Source organism: Ischnura elegans, chromosome 4 (assembly GCF_921293095.1).
Source record: "Ischnura elegans chromosome 4, ioIscEleg1.1, whole genome shotgun sequence".
Lineage (NCBI taxonomy): Eukaryota > Metazoa > Arthropoda > Insecta > Odonata > Coenagrionidae > Ischnura > Ischnura elegans.
In genome coordinates this window covers 113,044,368-113,065,146 of record NC_060249.1, presented here as the reverse complement: position 1 = coordinate 113,065,146, position 20,779 = coordinate 113,044,368, and the positions used below count along the sequence as shown (strand labels likewise).

At 40.0% G+C, this 20,779-nt stretch overlaps 1 protein-coding gene across 1 annotated transcript in view; it reads left to right on the top strand.

Moving 5' to 3' along the window:
- The window catches only part of LOC124158220 (anoctamin-7-like), a 384,154-nt gene that overhangs the window by 340,801 nt on the left and 22,574 nt on the right, over window positions 1-20,779 (top strand). The window contains exon 6 of the mRNA XM_046533409.1: window positions 7,448-7,616. Within this exon, the coding sequence (XP_046389365.1) occupies window positions 7,448-7,616 (169 nt within the window). The remainder of the gene's footprint in view (window positions 1-7,447; window positions 7,617-20,779) is intronic.

Here is a 20,779-nt window from a genome sequence, read left to right as displayed (position 1 = left end):
AAGTCTGAATCATATTATTAATTGCCTTGGCGTTTACAACATATCCAGGACGAAAACTAGGGTGCTCATAATCGCTCTTGCGTAAATAGAACAGGATGGAAAGTTGATATAATAAAAGTAACCCAGAAGGAAAAATAAAACATGCGGCTAGTTAAAAATATCTTTCAATTATTATACTTCGATACATAAAAATTGACGATATAAATACAATCATTACAACTAACAAACTTGATCGATTGAAAGCTACCACTGTCCATACCAAAAGTATCGAGACTCGAGTTTGAAAGCTTCTTAAAAGCATACCCTTTAAGCAATTTTTGTGGTATTAGTACTATTTATTTTCTTGTTGCATTACGCTTTGACTCATATGGTTGAACTTTTTTTACTTTTATGGTGAAATATAGATATTGGTGCATAAACTAAAAAGATACCGGTTTTTTAAGTCTTTCTAAGTAAACCTCAACTTTAAACATTGGCTAAAGTTAAACAAGAATTACTAACTTTACCAAATTTATAAATGTTATGGAGTTAATCTTTTTTATTATTAATTTTAAGTCCCTTACGTTTTCCGCCATTATAACAATTTTTATCGTATTTTTAATGAAACAATGTTTTCTAAGTAACGGTTGCTCGTACGAGGTGAATTTTGACTCTGTTGTCATTGACTAGTCATCCGTATCTTTGTACAAATATTACAAGAAAAGTCTCTATATCTACTTTTGGTCCGGACAGTAGGTCCTGTTGGAGGCAAGAATGAAATCTACAATGGTACCAATGACGGAAACAAGAAATCTAGCTAAGATGCAAGCAACGATGCAAGATTTTCAGGGTGCTAGATCTGAATCATGCAATACTGGAAACCCTGATCTTATAAACCCCGCTTGCTAGACCCTTGGACATGTGCAAGGTCAAGGACCGTGCGATTCAGACATTACTTCCGTTTTGAGCGACCCCGTTTCCAACTCAGGATCGCGGAATGAACGGGACCGCTGGATGAAGAGGAATTGAGACAACCCTTTTCTGAGTCATTGGCTGAGTTGACTCGTCAGTGGGTTCGTTCGCGAGTGTGCGTGCGTGCTTTGTTCGTCTCTATCCCTTCGTGAGAGAGTCGACACTGTGTGCGTGTGGAAATGTGTGACTGGCTTTCCTGAAATTTATTGCGGGCCGTGTTTAGCCTTGTATGCGTGTGTCGGGTGGAAAGGAATGAAAGCGAAAGAGGAGGGCGAGAGAGAGAGAACGGGTTTATCCTCTTCTCTTCTTTTTTTATTTCTCTCTTCTCGCTGGAGAGTAAAAGGGAAAAGCATTTGCGGAGAGACCCCTGACCGCTTTCCCGGGATTTATCGCTGCGTCGTGTATAGGAGACACTGCGCACTGTGGAGTGAGGGATTATTTTTTTCTCTCTCCGGATGGTGAGGGAAACGAGTAGATGAGAGAGAACTTTAAGGGTTCGGATGGATCTTTAGAGAAAGAGAATGAAGACGGAGAGGTTTCCTCTCCTCGGTCGAGTGAACGAAGATTGTCCAATTGTCTCGATGAGGGGAAAGAAAAGGTTTTGGGTCAGTCGCTGATATAAAGAGAATCGTGCCGCTGTTTTGGGATCCGCGAGAAAGATTTTTCGCCGAAATGTTTCATGCCAGCGGCATGAACCTTCGGTATTCCAAAGGATTTCCAAGTCTGTTCCTATATTCCGTGTGGTAACTTTGCAAACATTTATAAATATTTTTATGCTCTACCACGAACGGATCACAAAAGCTAAACTTATCGGCAAACTCAGCCCACTTTGCGACACGATAATTAAAATTCAACTTACTGGTTGAAATGTTCGTCAGCAGCTCAGTGACTTCTTTGGAAATATGTTTTAAGCAGGACTTTTCAGATCTGCACACTTGCACGTCGATGTAAATGCACGGGAAGTAACTCTCAAGTAACGGTTTCATGACAGCGCACCTACTTATGCACACACCTTCTCCTCTGTACATCATGAGAATATGGAAAACTTCCGCTTCTCGTGTTTTTTTCGTGACGCACCAATAGCTTCTTAAAACTGGCGCTATTTTCTTATCTTCTTAAAATTTTCAAGGTTTCTATGCTGTAAAATTTGCTGTCAACAGTTACCTTTTTCAACTATGTAAACTATTTTCTCTTCTGCTTACGTGTTCCCTACTCTTTATGGCGCAAAATTCCCTCTTGAACGTTTTTTCTGTTCGTATTATTTGTTCATAATTTAAGTTGCCACCTTAAAAATTTCGGAGTGAGTATGGTAGTCTTCTGTCAACAATTGAGTCTATCTTAAATGCGATACATTTTTCTCATTAGTTTCGGGGAGGTGAAATTTTGTATGCACTGACAATTTCAAGGTAATTGCGTAAGCTTTAAGCTGGCAATTTGTCCCTGAAAAAAAGACCATTCGAACAGGAATGATATGCTCTCTAAAGAATAAAATTTTTAATGGAGGAAATCGCGAGGCTATGCATGGAATTTATTCTACCTGCTCCGTTGAATATGTTTCTTGTAAACAGTAGTGCGTAAAGCTCTCTGCAACAAACAAGAAACATTGCCACATTAGTTAAATAGGGATATGAAACGATGTAGCTCAAAAGATTTGTTAGAATGATCAGAGAGAGAAAAGAGGGCTGCAGATAACCAATCCACTTTAAATTTTATAGCACACAGTATTAATAGGTACTTTTTCAGCACGTCACACTGAACATATTATATTGAGCGGTGATCAAATTTTGGGCTAATTTTTACACCATTTTCATTTTTCATCCTGCATTCCTTGGCTATAAATTTTGTTAATCACGTGATTATAGTTCAATTGATCTTCAAATATTATTTCCGTTGATGAATCTCAATTCCACTTGTTATTGGATCTTCTAATTTGCACTTGACTGCTGAATTCACATTCTTACCTTACCTCTCATTATTTCTCCCCAGTATCTCCATTTCCTCCTTGACTCGGTAATGATGCCTTTCTATCTCCTTAAGTTTTATACTTACCTCAAATTCTTTATCCCTTATTTCTCCTTCTTATAACTTACTGTTGCATCAACCTAATTATTCTGAAACTTTCAATCCAAGAGATTGTTTTGCTCTTACTTACTGTGTTCATTATTTTCCCTCATACCGATTACTCTGATGGCAAGACGTTATCTCTAGCCATTTACAGAGGCTATTAGCTTTTGTGCTCTTATGAAATGGAATTTCCTTAAGGTCGCCATGTAAAAATTGGCTAAATACTGTGACAAAAACATAACTGTACTTCTTCCTCGAAATCTATCTGCTAAGTATATCAGCCTCTTTGAATTTATGCAAACCTATTTAGATGTGCAGTGCAATTTGCTTACCATCGTCTGCAACTGTCTTAATTCTGGTAAACTCTATTTCCTTTTCAATATTAAGCTATTTTTCTCGAAACTCTGACTAAGGGCTGCTCTTGTGTCACTCAATTAAGATTTTGCTTTAAAACCAAATAAAAAACAGTGAGGGAGGGCGCAATAATTTATATAGGGTTATTTTTTATATCTGGAATTTGTCCCTCGTCTCCACTGACCCACATATCGGCCCAGTCTGATTCATTCCCGATCCAGACACGCTTTCGCGAAAAAAAAACAAATCGGGTAGCGCGAGCACCCTTTCCCTTGTCAAGGTCAGTGCCTGGCATGCATCTGTCGGCCGAAAGGGCTTTCCAAGTGGAAAGGAAGAGAAAGGGCTGTGACGTGAGCGGCGGAGGGGAGGGGGGAAAGCTGTTTCCAGGAGGCGCCGACGATGGGCGAAGATTAAAAGGCCCTTAAGGGGCGCTTTTCAATACCGTGGCTCTTTTGTTTTCCTCTATGTCCTTCAAATGACCACCAGCCATTCAATATTCCCGCTCACTTCCTTTCGTTTTGATCCTCTTATTTATTTCCACGAAGAAATCAACTCTCTCCGTCACTTAGTTGTTTTCTCAAATTGATTTTCAATCTACGCTGAGCGATAGCCGCATCGCTGAACACAATAAACCCTGTTTGCGACAAATTTGCTGGACTTGCACTGCGGTACAACTTCAAAAGAGAGCCTATTTCTTTAAATGGGTTGGCTCCAATTGAACATTGCATTAGCAAAGAAAAGCTTAAAATTTCTCTTGCTATTGAAGGAAAACAATTAAGATATTTTTGTCTATAGATGGACATAAAAAACTATCTTTACTCATCTAAAATCGATTTCTTGACGGATGCAGAATTTGTGCTAACTACTAATATTTTAAATGGATGTGGTCAATAATAATAAAGTTACGTCCAGTGAAGAAAGTCTAGCGTTTTCAGTGTTGCGGCTTAAGACTTGCGGCTTCAGTCATCCACCACAAGAAGTCTCAAAGGGAACTCATACTTCATTGAGAGCCTTCCTTTCCTTTCGTCTGGCTCTTTTTATTTTTTTCAGCGAAGGAAAATCAGCTGTTCCATTCTCTCGACTTATTTGTAAGCTATTTTTCATTAAGAATACTACTATTAAAATGGGCATAAGCCGTTATACAGAACAAATAGGGCATCTTCGATAAGAAATCTCGAACGGAAGTCAATCTATGGGAGCAGTCGGGCAAAAATCCAAATAAAGGATAGCGTCTCTGAGGGTTGAATTCCGATATTATTTGCCGTTTACTAGTGTACGCTTTCATTTCCCATGTCGTTTCTTCCTGAAGGATTTTTCTGTGCCATTTTTCATTCTTCTCTTTGAACTATCATTGGATATTTTTTGCAGATCTGTGTTACTTGTATGTATTACCAATATTACGAACCGCCTTCAAAGCTTACTCGTTTTTCTCATAGACACAGCACTGAGTTCTTTGTTCGCCAAAAGCATTGGTATTCAGGGAAAATGAAAAATAATACTGTATGTTCACTTAATTATCATAATTTTGAAAATTATAATTTTTAACTTTCATAATTGAAAATGCAGTTTTAAGTATTATTTCAATTATGATCGACTAAAACGCACTTATCGTATACATTGCGTATTTTGACTTATCTAAAAAAAATTACGCTTGCCGTATAATGATTTCCCAGAATGGCGACAGATAATGGGTTCAAATTCGGTTGAAGGGTTAATAAGCCCCAACAAAAATCATCGGGAAACAAGGCGCTCCGAGAAAAGAATTTAGCCCACCTACCCTTAGTGAATGTAATTCACCCATCTGTGGCTTGGCCTGGGGTTTAGCATAACCTCGATTAACAATTTCAACCATAGGGTTGAAGCAATGAATACGAGAGAGTTAGTTATTTTTTAAATAAAACTCCCTGTTTCTCTTTAAGCAAGAATATTTTCCTTCTGAAACCCGTTTTATTAAGTTAATTTAGATCGATTTACGCCTTCTGTGCTTACTACCAAGAGTGAAATGCCGATATTCCATAAGACGCGATTCGTGATGGGTCCAATCAGCCGATTTCGAAGTAGGTTTATGCTTAAATTTTGTTTATTTCGACCGGAAATATTATGTTGTTTTAATTTAATGCTTACGAAAAAGTATCAGGGTTTCCATGAAATCTATTTGTCAGCGTTTCATGTGCTAACTTTTTCCATTTTTTAAAATATCATTGAAGTTAATTATTTTCAATCTTGGACTCAGATTTAGCTTGCTGCGCTGCCGCACTGAGCTCTCTCTTTACTCCCACTGCTAATCTTCAAGCGAATAATTCTTTCCGCCCCTTCCGATACAGGACCCCATACCTTGAAGTAAATGAAGAAGTGAGAGTCCAGCATGGTGCAATATTGCATGTCAATTGCGCACGTGTATACGGTGAAAGTCGGCTGTATAAACTCGCATATCTACCGCCTATCCACATTAACTGCTCCTCTAGGGATCATCAGTGGTATGCAGGGCCCATACTCGTGCTTAATGCGCATTTTCATGCGTGGATGCGTGTGACTTATCTCTGTGAGCAAGACTGTCACAGCGTCCTCGTTTCCCGCGACATTTTCTTCGCTTGGCTCGGTGCGTGACTGCCGATTATCCCGCCATCTAACGTGGGCGGCTGTATTTACGGAATAAATGCCCGATCGGCGATAAGCGAACGCGGCCATGAAGTCCACAACCTCGTGAAGTGGTCATTTCGAAGGTCGTCGACGATGTTATTATGCTCTCATGAACCTCCAAATGTGTTCCGAAAGAGACAACAGTTGGCGGTTAACGAGACATTCCTGCCCACCCGCCTCCATTTTGTTTGTTCGGGATGATTTTCGTGGCATAGAAAATGAAATGGAATGGCTGGCGTGTTATTTACCGCACGCTCTTGGGACTCTGGTCTCCAATCTGTTTTCTCCATGTTATCCACTTTGTCATCGCATGACAAAAATATACCTTCGATCGTCAGAGGAGACGCTAAATGTAGCCTCAACGCCATCTAACATCAAGGTATCCGTTCTTATGTCACCATTTGATTCTGTTTTCGTTTTTTTGACAAATGAAATCATTTTTCATATTATTGGAAAAATCGTGCACTGTTATGTTGTTATTTTTTCCGATTTTTAATGATTATTCTTAATTTATTAGCATATTAATTTGAAACTCATGAGATAGCTTAAAGCAGGCTTATATTTCTTTCTAGCGGTATAATATAACATCTAATCATACTACTTGCATGTCAAGTCCATGAGGTTGGATGACGTTATCAGACTGCATTGGTATGGTATGGTATTTGGAGGAGACGTCCGACAGCCGAGGACATTGGCGTCATGAGGGAAGGGTATGGAGGGAAGGGTGGAGAGAAACCCGGCGTCGGCACTAGCCGGCTCTTAACGAAAGACGCCAACGGGGCCACGATTTAACGTCCCATCCGACGGGCGGAATATTGTACTTGAAATGTCTTCCACATAATATTCAAGCAAATTCTCTGACACTGCCGGGATTTGAACCCGAGCCCGCCGGGTGGGAAGCCAACACTCTAGCCACCACACCAACCTGATTCCCACAGACAACATTGGTTTTCATTTCCATGGAAGAGGAAACTATATGAAAGTGCCCCATTAAAAGAGCTTTCGCCAACCATTTCAACTTCACCGGTTTTTTTTAATCTTTAGTTTTAGGTCGTGAATCACTCTATGCGATTGGATGTTGTGGAAATTTTTATGATAGTTTGGCTGGTTCAACGCATATTGGCTCATTACGACAGCTGAAGTTTTGCATTTTCTAAACTGTTTGCGCCTTTTTATGTCGAGTACGGTTATTCAATACGAAGTCCTGTCCGCGTAAACTACTCCTATATCCACAATTTAGTGAAGTTCCCTGTGCCAACATCGAAAGATATGCATAGTGGCCCATTGGGTAGAGCTTTGGACTTTTGACCGAATGGTCCTGGGGGTAAATCAGGATAAAATTGTTGGATACCCCCAAGCAAAAAAAATCCTCGTTATGCATGGTGTCCAAGGAAAAAAAGGAATTGACTGATTTTCTTTTATTTTTGATCTTGCAAAGGTTTCTGGGGAGCGAGGACCGTGACGGCTACTTCACGAACGTGCAGCGGAGTCGCATTCTGCACGAGATCCTGTCCACGTGCACGTTTGGCCGACGGAGCAAAGGCGAGGTGGGCATCCAGAGGCTGGTGGACGAGGGAACGTTCTCTTCTGCCTTCCCGCTCCACGACGTGAGTATAAATCTCTACTATCATAAAACTACTGCTTCTCTTACTTTTTGGCCAAATCCAGCGGTGTCCGGCGAGCATATTTGGTGGAGCAGGGTATTAAACATGACGTTCAACTTCTTGGTATTTTTCAGTCCACAACTTAAAAAAATACAAAGTAAATATATAAAATAGCGCACAATTTGACTGCGCACTGCATATTAACAAAATTCTGAGACTATAATCGCTACCAAATTGTTTCCCCAGGTTATTGGTATGCAGGGGAAGGTTTAAAGATTCGTTTAATCTTCGAATAACATTCATTTTATCATAATATTTTTATGATATCGCTTCTTTGTTTGTCATCTTGTCCGGGTCAAATATTGCAACTTAATTTTAACCCACTTTCCGATTACCTAAAAAGCTGAAATTTTCAGTATAACTCAGAACCAGACGACAATGAAATTTTCTAACACTCATGTTATGATTTTAATATCTCCATTTTTATTCGGAACTTAAAATTAAATAGTTGCTCAAAAAAATGGCCGACAAAATCCGATGGCAGCTCTGCGATCATTTAAAGGAATGAGAATGATAGAGAGTCATAACGACAATTTTTTTACATCATAGCATCCTGAAATTACGAAGTACAGTGAACTACAGTTAATTATATTTTAATTGATGTAAAATATAAATTGGGTGTTATAAGGGAATATGCGCCCAACGCTTCTCGCTGTATATGAATTAATTTATTTAGAGACTCCTTCAAGCTCTTAGAAAATTTGCAGCATCCTTTTTGGTTTGCAATAAAAACGTTGTTTTTCATAAAAAATTATTTTTATTTCGTATTATTTATTCAACTTAAAACATAAATTACAGCATATTTTCTTATGAAAAGAGCATAGAATACTTTCGATGGTTTATAATTTTACATTCTTGAATCACTTGTCACGCCTTCCCTCGGCCTATGATCCGATGGGACCGCCTACCATAGCTAATACCCGGCAGCTCCCGGCAGGCTCCGATCTCTTGAGTCGTGGGCTGACCTCATAGGAATTTCAATTTTATGGGCGCCAGGCAACCAGAGTTGCCTTCCTATGGACAGCACTGAAGGGAGGCTTCACACAATTGTCACACTTAACATGGCAATTAATTTATTGCAGAATTTAACAAACATAAAGATTTCCTTTTAAACAAATACCAATAAATTACAGTGCGACATACATACAAGATACCATGAGAATATTGTCTTTTCTTCTGGTACCAAATTTGAAGATTCGAGACAGGAGAATGCTGGATCTCGGCTCATATCTGCCAAAAGGCAGCCGGATCTCTGAGACAGGAGAATGCTGGATCTCGGCTCATATCTGCCAAAAGGCAGCCGAATCTCAGCTGCGTATATCCAGGAAATCACCTGAGTGGTGTCCACAGCCCCAGCGTACTTGCCCTGGAGAGAACAAGAGATAGGATCGACCCATGTCTTAGCAACCGGCCAGAACCAGTTAATTGCACCCAATGCTGTGCACATGCAGAAATGAGGCTGATCCACTTACCGAAGAGCGTCGGGAGATACGGCTTAATATCCTTCGGGCGCTTTCTCTATGCATAGGCTGGACACTCTCTGAGTCGACCACTGTCGACCGGACTCCTGTCTACTCTCTCTCTCTCTGTCCTCCGTCTCCCCGTCCTCACATACGCATATTCGCTCGCCTCTCTCCCCAGACTCGCCTCCTGGCTGACGCAACGTTACCTGGGCTCTCCCGTCCAGCCCACCGACCTATCCAGGAGGGGAGGGGATTTTGGTGGGAGGTGGGTGTGTGGGTAGGGGAAGGATTATTTGGGAAGGGGAGGGGTGGTTGCCTGAACCATGACTCCGCACGCCCAGCGAAGGGAAGACGGGGAAATGGGGGAGTGAGTCACCGCCGAACCGGCCGGTTAAGGCAAGCCCAGTGGAGTTTTCAGGGTGAACGTTACATTCCCCCCCTTCCTAAATAAAAAATTTTTCCCTGGAAAAATTTTTGTATTACACCAGCTTTAAGTCTTTTATATGCCAGGGACCATCTGTTAGTCCCTGTTCATCCTGGAGAAGGTAAGCCTTATTTCCTACTTTTGAGTGGACTAGATAAGGACCTAAATATTTTGGTGCTAATTTGGAAGAAAAGTAATTAGCAGCATTGGATTGTACAAAGTTTCTCCTTAAAACTTTCTGTCCGGGCTCTATATTCACATCTCTCCTCCGCAGGTTATAGTAATGGGAATTCTTTTTATAAGCTTGCTGTAATCGCTCAACAACTTCCTTCCTTATTTCCTTGACCTTCTCTAGGTGTTCTAAATGTTTTCTACGATTTTGAAAATCTGGAATCTCTCTTCCATTAATTTGTATTTTCCTTAATGTCCCATTTAAGAAAATCTCTTCCCCAAATACTAGTTTATGAGGACTACATCCTGTCACCTCATGATCGGCGGAATTTATGGCATAATTAATTTTAGATAAATTTTTATCCCAATGGCGATGATTGTTGCCAACATATGCAGCTATCATGGTTTTTATTACCCTATTAACTCGTTCTGTGGGATTGCTCTGGGGATGGTAATAAAAATTATACATAATTTTTACACCATACTTCTCACATAAATCTTTAACCTTATTACTCTTATATTGCACACCATTGTCACAAAGTAAAGTATGGGGAGCCCCAAATTTCAAGAACACATCATCCTCTAAATGGTTTCTAACATTGTCGGCGGTTGCCTTTCTCATCGGTTTCATTATTACATATTTTGAAAAGATACAGCAGGTCACTACTAAATACATGAATCCATTAATTGACTTAGGCAAAGGCCCGATAATGTCAGATGATACTATCTGAAAAGGTTTTGTAACAAGTCTTTGATCTCCCATGAATCCCAATGGTGCATTCTGAGTAGCCTTGTATTGATTACAAATATCACAACTTTTAATATATTTGACAACATCTGCCTTCATCTTAGGCCAATAATATAATTTTCTTAGTCTACTAACTGTTTTCAGACACCCATAATGTCCTGCTGCCGGATCATCATGGCATTCTATCATTACATCTTTCCGCATATCCTTAGGGATGATTCTAACCCACTGATGAGATTGGTTCCAACCTGGATCAATATATTTATAGATCTGATAATCTTGGACCTTAAATTTTGGATATGACTCAGGTTTATCTATTATTCCTTTTCTCAGACTCTCATACCAAATATCTTGGCTCTCTCCCATGACTGTAATTAAGTTTAAACTTATCCCATCATTCGGTAATGGGTTTCTAGATAAAGCGTCTGGAACAGTATGTTCCTTCCCTTTTCTATGCACAATCTTAAATCTGTATTGCTGCATTCTGACAGCCCAACGACCCAATCTCCCTCTGGGGTCTTTTAAATTATTTAACCAAACTAAACTAGCATGGTCTGTTACCACTGTGAACTCATAGCCCTCAAGATATCCTCTCAGCTTTTCAATAGCCCACAATACAGCTAAGCATTCAAGTTCAGTAGTGCAATATTTCTTTTCTGCCTTAGAGGTGCCCCTACTAATAAAAGTTATCACCTTATCTTCTTGGTACAAGACTGCCCCTAGACCTTGATTGCTAGCATCACAGTGTAATTCAAATTCTTTTGAAAAATCAGGACATGTTAAAATAGGAGCAGATATTAATTTCTCCTTAATAACTTTAAAAGAATGCTCACATTCCTCTGTCCAATCATACTTATTCTTTTTGGAAGTTAAAGCATTCAAAGGCTGCATGATGCTAGAGAAATTCTGAATAAATTTTCGATACCAAGAAGCGAGCCCTATAAACCTCTTAAGCTCAGTGACATTGGTTGGACGAAGAAATCCAGCTATTGCCTTAACTTTATCTGGATCTACTTGAAGTCCCTTTTCGTTTACCAAGTAACCTAAATATTTTAACTCATTTCTACAAAAACAACACTTATTTAAATTCAGTGTCAAGTTAGCTTTATCTAAACGATCGAGTATCTTATAGAGAAGTTCTAAATGGTGTTCAAATGAATTGGACACTACTATTATATCATCTAAGTAACAAAACACAAAGGGTTTTAAATCTTCCCCTATCACCTTGTCTATGAGACGCTGCCAAGTAGCAGGACTTGTATTCAAACCTTGAGGCATTCTTTTAAATTGAAACAGGCCTTTCCCTGGAATTACAAATGCAGTCTTTTCTCGACTTTTCTTTTCTAAGGGAATTTGAAAAAATGCGGACTTTATATCCAATGAACTCAAGTACCTAGTGTTTCGCAACTGAACAAGAATATCCTCTACCTTTGGCAGAGGGTAAGCATCTGGTTTAGATACTTTGTTCACCTCTCTTAGGTCTACAACCCATCTATAGGAGTCATCTGGTTTCTTAATCAGTAGCACAGGAGATGCCCATGCACTATTTGAAACTTCTACTATGTCTTGGTCTAATAGTTCTTCTATGCCCTTATGCAATATTTCCAATAATTTGGGAGAATATGAGTAATAACGCCGTTTAATTGGAGGCGAATCACCTGTATCAATTACATGTTCCACTAAATTGGTACAACCTATCCCCCTTCTACCTATAGTTTCTCGATAATCTCTCATCAATTTCTCTAATTGACTCTTTTGATTTTCATTTAGCTTGCGCTTAGAGATTACTGACTCCACAGAATTAACACTGATTGGTGTTTCCAGTTTACAAGTACCCTTTAATAAATTTGGTTGTAAGCCCATAATCCACCAAAAATCAACACCAAGAATGAAATCATAAGTGATATCTGGTACCACTAAAAACTCGCATATTCTGGTGATATCCTCTACTTCCACAGGTAAGCTCACTATTCCTTTTACCTGACATTTATTCCCATTTGCAACTTGAATACTAGAGTATGTGGGTTTTTCAAGAGACAGCTTAAGTTTGGACAAAGATTTCCAACCTGATTTACCAATAACTGAATGAGTGGCTCCTGAGTCTAACAATCCATAAAATTTCAGACCATAAACTGAAATTGGCAGATAAATCCTACTATCTCTTTCCATTTCCAACTTCACCAAGTCTAGATTCACATAGGGGGGAACTAAATAATTTAGAGAGTACGAGTGCCCCTTGTCGGACTCTCTCCTTAGTTTTCCTGTCTCTGTGGCTTATAAGTTCTATCAGTTCTATTACCCCTTCTACAATTTGGACAATTTCTGGTTATTTCATTTTTGTACCCACAGCGATGACAAAATATTTTAGAGGATAATTTGCATTCTGAGAATCTATGCCCATTTTGGTCACAATTCCAACATTTAATACCCTCTCTTTTTATCCCTATAGACTGCACCAATGGTTTTTGAGATGCTCTAAATTGGAAAGTTTTATTAAAGGCCAAGTCGGGTTCTAAAGATCTAACCTTGTTCATTTTTGATGCCTCATATTGTTCAATACGGAATTTATTCAAATCTAGTTCCTTGCCAATCGATTTCAATTGCTTAATTGACAACACTGGTTGCAAAGCTAACTTTTCCAGATAATAGGGAGCTAAATTTCTTTTAATCTGACTTAACTTTTCTTCCTCTCCGACTTCTTTACTTAGTCTATCATATAGTCCTAACATACAGGCTATGAATGTCCCCACTGACTCAGTCATCCCTTGCTTCCTGTTTCTAATTTCTTGGAGTAAATTCTCCTCAAAGTCCAAAGGAAGAAACTCTGAGCGAAGCATAACCTTGAGTTCCTCCCAACTAGAGATATCATTCCTCACCGACCGAAACCAAAGTAGAGCTTGCCCCTCAAATAATTCCACTGCCCCAAGAAGCAATCCAGCTTCTGACACTCCACGGGCTATTGCAAGTTCCTCAATCCTGACAATAAATGCATTTACACTTTCTGAGGGACTACCACTAAATGTAATGTTCCACTTATGTAATTGTGGTCTACCCTCATAATTCCGGTCTGTTCTCATATTCCCACGAGTCTCTCTATGAAATGTATTAACATCCTGACAATTTTCATACTGATCTGTTGCAACATTAACTTCAGGTCTCCTATGACCCTGTAAGCTTTGTCTTTCAACTTCTGGTCCTGAAGAAGAGGACATGGAACATATATCTGGACTTTGGTACTCTACTCCTTCTCCTAAGTTACTAAACAATGTACTCAATTGTTTTAAACTGCGATAAATCTCTTTACCCTTTTTTCTGTCTCCCCCTTGACACCTGGGAAAGATATAACTAATCCTGTTATTTAAGTGATACAACAGAGTTTTAATTCTCCTGGGCGAGGTTTCCTTCCCACCCTTCTTAATATCCTGGATGGCCAATTGTACTAAAGTGAGTTTCGATTCAATTACTAAAAGTTCTGACTCTATTTCAACGCTTTCTTCCTCCTTAAAGCCACCCATTGGTTGGTCACTACGCAATAATTCTCTGAGAGCCCCTCTTAAAACATCTATTCCTTCATCTGTACCAGCTGAGCCCCCGCGCACTCCGACTTCGTAGATCAGCTCATCCTTAGTTAAACGGTTAACCTCCATTCTGGCCAATCACAGAAAACATAGGGTCTCACCAATCTCGAGTGCTCTCCTCCGGCTGGAAAAATTTCCTTTCTTTCCCCGGAAGTCCAAATCGTTCAAGGCGAAGATCGAGCACTCTCCAGTCTGGTCCATCCACAGAATACCTCTGCCTTTCTGGCTTAATTTTATACCCTGTTACTTGAAAGAAAATTTAAACAAATTTTAGAATCAATTCCACAAGATATTTCTTAACCTATACATTGACATACACTACATAATAATCAATAAATGATTGTATCAACTCAGAAAAATTTGAAATTAAATCTTAAGTGTCTACAACTTGAAATCACAACATTATTCAAGCCTCTAAGCACAATTCAAGAGCAGGCACTTCACAATTTTCACTTAAACAGTTCAACACAAATTATAAAACACGTAGTAATGAGTCAATTAAACAATCCTTGATCTTGTAAGGGACTAATAAATGCTTTAAACTAAGTTTGCCTCTCCAGTAAAATGAATCAAAGTTCAAACTGCCGTCAAGCAAGTCGCCGTTGCAGTTGCCGTTGCCGTTGCCACGCCCCACGTTGGGCGCCATTTTGTCACGCCTTCCCTCGGCCTATGATCCGATGGGACCGCCTACCATAGCTAATACCCGGCAGCTCCCGGCAGGCTCCGATCTCTTGAGTCGTGGGCTGACCTCATAGGAATTTCAATTTTATGGGCGCCAGGCAACCAGAGTTGCCTTCCTATGGACAGCACTGAAGGGAGGCTTCACACAATTGTCACACTTAACATGGCAATTAATTTATTGCAGAATTTAACAAACATAAAGATTTCCTTTTAAACAAATACCAATAAATTACAGTGCGACATACATACAAGATACCATGAGAATATTGTCTTTTCTTCTGGTACCAAATTTGAAGATTCGAGACAGGAGAATGCTGGATCTCGGCTCATATCTGCCAAAAGGCAGCCGGATCTCTGAGACAGGAGAATGCTGGATCTCGGCTCATATCTGCCAAAAGGCAGCCGAATCTCAGCTGCGTATATCCAGGAAATCACCTGAGTGGTGTCCACAGCCCCAGCGTACTTGCCCTGGAGAGAACAAGAGATAGGATCGACCCATGTCTTAGCAACCGGCCAGAACCAGTTAATTGCACCCAATGCTGTGCACATGCAGAAATGAGGCTGATCCACTTACCGAAGAGCGTCGGGAGATACGGCTTAATATCCTTCGGGCGCTTTCTCTATGCATAGGCTGGACACTCTCTGAGTCGACCACTGTCGACCGGACTCCTGTCTACTCTCTCTCTCTCTGTCCTCCGTCTCCCCGTCCTCACATACGCATATTCGCTCGCCTCTCTCCCCAGACTCGCCTCCTGGCTGACGCAACGTTACCTGGGCTCTCCCGTCCAGCCCACCGACCTATCCAGGAGGGGAGGGGATTTTGGTGGGAGGTGGGTGTGTGGGTAGGGGAAGGATTATTTGGGAAGGGGAGGGGTGGTTGCCTGAACCATGACTCCGCACGCCCAGCGAAGGGAAGACGGGGAAATGGGGGAGTGAGTCACCGCCGAACCGGCCGGTTAAGGCAAGCCCAGTGGAGTTTTCAGGGTGAACGTTACACACTTTCACATGAAGATTGATATTTTCACCTAGTTGTGGAAATTAATTATTCCGTTAATAATCATAACATAAAAAAATACGTGAATAAAATAAGTGACACCAATTAATATTAGAATTCTTGATTTCTCCTTAAAACTGTGCGTAATTTTTCCCGCTTTCGCTCGGTTGTCTCTGCGAAATGGCCCCAGCAATAGCGAATATTTTGAATCAGTAAAACTGGCATAGTCATGAAATTGAACTGGGAAATCCGAATGGATATTCATTTTCTTACCAAATCGTCATACACTGTAGAGTCCAATATTTTAAGCAAAATTTGCAAATGAAATCCTGTCATAGTCTAAATTTATTTTAAATATTCAAATAACAAATTTGTTTCTCTTAAGAGAGTCACCATTCTGTGAACCAATCACAGGCATTGGTCAGTAGGGCGGATCGCAAAAATCGATTTTTTTCAAATCCATCTGGCCCAATGAAAAAAAGTTGTGGGACCGATCAAAAATAAGGCCTGAAAAATTTGAGACCTCTACGTGAACCCCTGACCCTCGCTCAAATGCAATTTAGGGGGGGAAGGTCAAAATTCGAAAAATATAAAATTTTATGGTCATTCCCTATAGATTTTGCCGAGTTACTGCCCTTCTAGGGCAAAAATTTCGTGCATTTTGACGTATCTGCCACCGTTTAGCCACAAAATGCCTAATTTGAGTCCGCGCCCGCGAAGAAAATATTACAACGCCCGCGCAGCGTCGCGGATACAAGAGCTGCTAGCCGATCCCGTCCCCTCCCCGCTCGGTTCTCCCCCTCCCATGCCTCGAATGCAGCAAAATTCATCCCGCGTGTGCTGCTAGGAGGGCGTTTATCTTTGATAATATAAATCGGAAGATGGTAGAAGGTAAAAAACGGTGCGTAGTGAGACGATTTGCCCCTTATTTGGCGCCTCGTCGGCGTTAATCAAATCGATGTTACCAACTTTTAGAGAAGTGATGAAATATTTTTAGATCTGCGAACGTAGGAAAGGAGCCTCCGGTGTATGAAGACGCCTCTCGAGTGGCTATGAAGGTGTGGGAACTTAGGATATACACTTCTATTCCGGTATTGTCCGACAGCTGTGTCTAAATGGATTTTGGGTGAAGGCCGCTCGCGTCCCCTCCCCGCTCGCCTCTTACACGCCCCAAATGCACCAAAATGCACACCAAGTGCGCCTTTCTTTGTTAGTCTTACTAATATTTGATGTTTCAGCATCGTCCGGTGAGGAACAATCACGAAAGAATTAGTCAATTATCTGCTTTCCATTCTGTATTTCTTATATCAGTGTCATTCCTAGTCTTTCGCTGCTGTCAACAAAGTTTTGGTGAATTATTTCACGAATATCTCATCCACATGTATAGTAAAAAGAATATTTAACTTCAAATTTGAACGTTCACTAATAGATTTTTACTTTCCACAGCGCTAATCTCAGATATAGCCGAAGGAACCGGAGTCTCTCTGCAATATATCATCAGCGTGTAGTCCTTTACGTCGATATTAAAATCCAGCAATTAAAAAAATCTCGTATTTGTCGCAAAACGCATCCTTGCAGCAACGCAAATTGGATCCTTAGATTACCCTCCCAACGTTTATGTCGCAAATCCAAGTCAGCATAGTGCAATTAGCAAATAGACCACTGTAAGGGATGAAATACGGATTTAATGCTTTTCCGACGAATGATATGGGTAAACTCTTTTCGGGATTCAACAAAATTTATCCCTTAGGATGAGCCCGGAGTCGGAGATTGAAATGTTGGCCGTTATGGAAAAATTAACCCGGTGGGAATCCCGAGATGAGTTTACCCACACTGCAAGGGATGTTGGAATTATGCTTATAGCAAAGGGATGATGCCTCCTTTTTTAATTTTTTGTATCTACTTTTCACTCCGAGAGGAATCGATAATCGCAGATTTTATAACTTTTGCTAATCCTCCGACGGGGGAGGCAAACCTCCAAAAGTGGGACCCTGTTTCTTCAATTAACACCACACATTCCCCTCTAAACTTGTATTGATAAGTCCTCTTGCCTTTTTTCATCAAACAAGAGTATAGTCTTTCGTTTCAATAAAATGGAGCCCTTTGATGAAACCTCTCTTTTCTTATCCACAGTAGGCAGGGCTGGGCAAAATACAGGCCGAGGAGTATTTGACATACATAATACTACACAAAATGTATTTGAAATGCAAAATACCAAATACCTTGGACTTCGGTATTCGAAATACAAAATACAAAATAGTATTTTAAATACTTTTTAAAATACAAAATACACTTGTAAGGAAACTAAGACATCTTTTAAAAAGTTCTAACACATAAATAAACATAAAAATTCTAACATACACATATACATTTGAAAATTTTCAATATAAAAATTATCAAATTTGGCTCTCTGTGAATGAATTATTCCCCTTGAGGAATACAAGTCTTTCAAAAAGTTGGTCTGACAGAGATCCCCTCACAGGGGAATGGAGAAACCCAGCAAGTGAAAATAGTCTTTCCACTGGTGAAGATGAGCATAGGCTTGTATTGAATCTGATGAACATTTTCTTAATATTCGGATAATTTTGTAAACTCGACAGCGATTTGTCAGTAGGTAGCATCTTTTTCTGGGTACGTTAGTGATTCTGGTACACTAGCTTTGATTTATCTTACGAAGTTATGACTTTTGCGTCGGCTAAAGTTGCGGGAACGATCATTGCTGTTGCTTGGTTCTTGCATATACCTCTATCACAGTTGGCAGACGCATTTTCCCCGAAGAAGTTCCAATTTGAGTTTATAGTCCTTAATGTTTATTTTATGAGGAAAGTAGAGATACAAATCGGCTAATTTCATTTTCTTCGAATGACTTGATGAAGAAAAGTTTTGATACTATTTTCCCGTACAAGAATTGACGATGTTCACTCATCGATCTCCGATTATTCCGATTTTTTCCTCAGTTGTCGAGTTTCTTTAGGATTCAATCCAGCAGCCATCATCTTTCTTTTCGTCAGCTTGTCTTTCAAAGTACTTCTTCATTGGGGGAAACTTATGCTCCTCCTTGCACTTACACGCAAAAATATCGTAAAATTAAAAATGTTCCTTAAAAATTGTTTGAGGTCTATACTTCAATAAAACCCTACTTTTGGCCTATTCTAATTTTCCGTAAGTTATAGTACTTCCTGTGGTACCGCTAAATCCATTTAGTCACATTCATAATGGAAGAGAAGCGCTTCACCATAGTTCGCAGACCTATATAGCCACTCGAGAGGCCTCTTCGTAGACTGCAGGCTCCTTTCCTGCGTTCGCAGATCTAAAAATATTTCATCACTTCTCTAAAAGTTGGTAACATCGATTTGATTAACGCCGACGAGGCGCCAAATAAGGGGCAAATCGTCTCACTACGCACCGTTTTTTACCTTCTACCATCTTCCGATTTATATTATCAAAGATAAACGCCCTCCTAGCAGCACACGCGGGATGAATTTTGCTGCATTCGAGGCATGGGAGGGGGAGAACCGAGCGGGGAGGGGACGGGATCGGCTAGCAGCTCTTGTATCCGCGACGCTGCGCGGGCGTTGTAATATTTTCTTCGCGGGCGCGGACTCAAATTAGGCATTTTGTGGCTAAACGGTGGCAGATACGTCAAAATGCACGAAATTTTTGCCCTAGAAGGGCAGTAACTCGGCAAAATCTATAGGGAATGACCATAAAATTTTATATTTTTCGAATTTTGACCTTCCCCCCCTAAATTGCATTTGAGCGAGGGTCAGGGGTTCACGTAGAGGTCTCAAATTTTTCAGGCCTTATTTTTGATCGGTCCCACAACTTTTTTTCATTGGGCCAGATGGATTTGAAAAAAATCGATTTTTGCGATCCGCCCTATTGGTCAGTCGTCTATGTGTTCTTCACGCTCATGATTTCCGAGTAGAATGTTTGGCCACTGTGAGTAATTAAAAGAGTCGCCACGTTACTTTCAATTAGCATGGCATAAGAAGTGTAATCAACTAAGAGACAATTGTTAAACGTACGGGAAATGAATTGAGCATTTTTTACTTTGGTCCCGGTCCCGGTTTTTGAGGTAAATGAAAGGATATATTTATTCCAAGTTATTCTTCAATAATAAAGATTGGAGCATAGCTTTTTCATTAATCGGATTTCTGAATAATGGCAATTAAAAAACTTCAAAACGATAAAGGGCTTCTTTTTTCTGCGTAATTTATCGCAATTTCAATTGTGAATTTCTATTCCTTTTATATGAGGTCGCAGCAACCTATTTTTATCATCCCTATTATTGTCAACGGACTCCTCTGCCAGTGATAAAGTCTAAATTGTATTTTATATGATAGGAATTGATACTATCGGAGTCCTTCCCACATTGCACTTTTTCAACTCTTTTCCGTGAAATTGCAGATGACCTGTATTTCCATTTTGGCATCTTGGGAAAACTATGGCGAAATGGGTCGATTATGTTAACTTTTAACGTAAAGTGGCCGGTAGAATCGGGATAATCTATTAAAAGGCCGTATGAATTTCAATTTTAATCCGTATGGTCTCATTCTCAATCGCGCAGTTTGCCAATAGATATCCGGGGCCGTCTCTGTCTTCGTTCACGTCACTTAAGTTTTCGAGAGCTCTTGCAGTCTCAGGAGAGTTCAACTCGTCTTCCTCCTTTGAAAAATTCCTGTGAAGGGCTCTTAGTGAAAATTCTCCTTCGACTGAGGTTAAGCAAACTATTCTTCCCTTTCAAACTCATTGCCTTTCAGCAGTTGGTTGAGAATGTGAGCAATCCGATATTTCTACCAAACGAAGACTTCTCCTTGTTGTGTGTAAACAGAAATCGCGCTTCCATGGTAACTGCGTCTTTCGCTGTCGTCACGCGCTGAGTTGTATTTTAGCTCGAGTACAGGGCATGGTGGAGGAAAGACAGTACAGGGTATGGTGGATAATCAAGGAAATAGGGAAAAAATAGAATATACATTAAGTAATGGAAAAAATTGAAATATCATTTTAAAATGAACCTTGACTTCCTAATCATTAGTTATAGTAT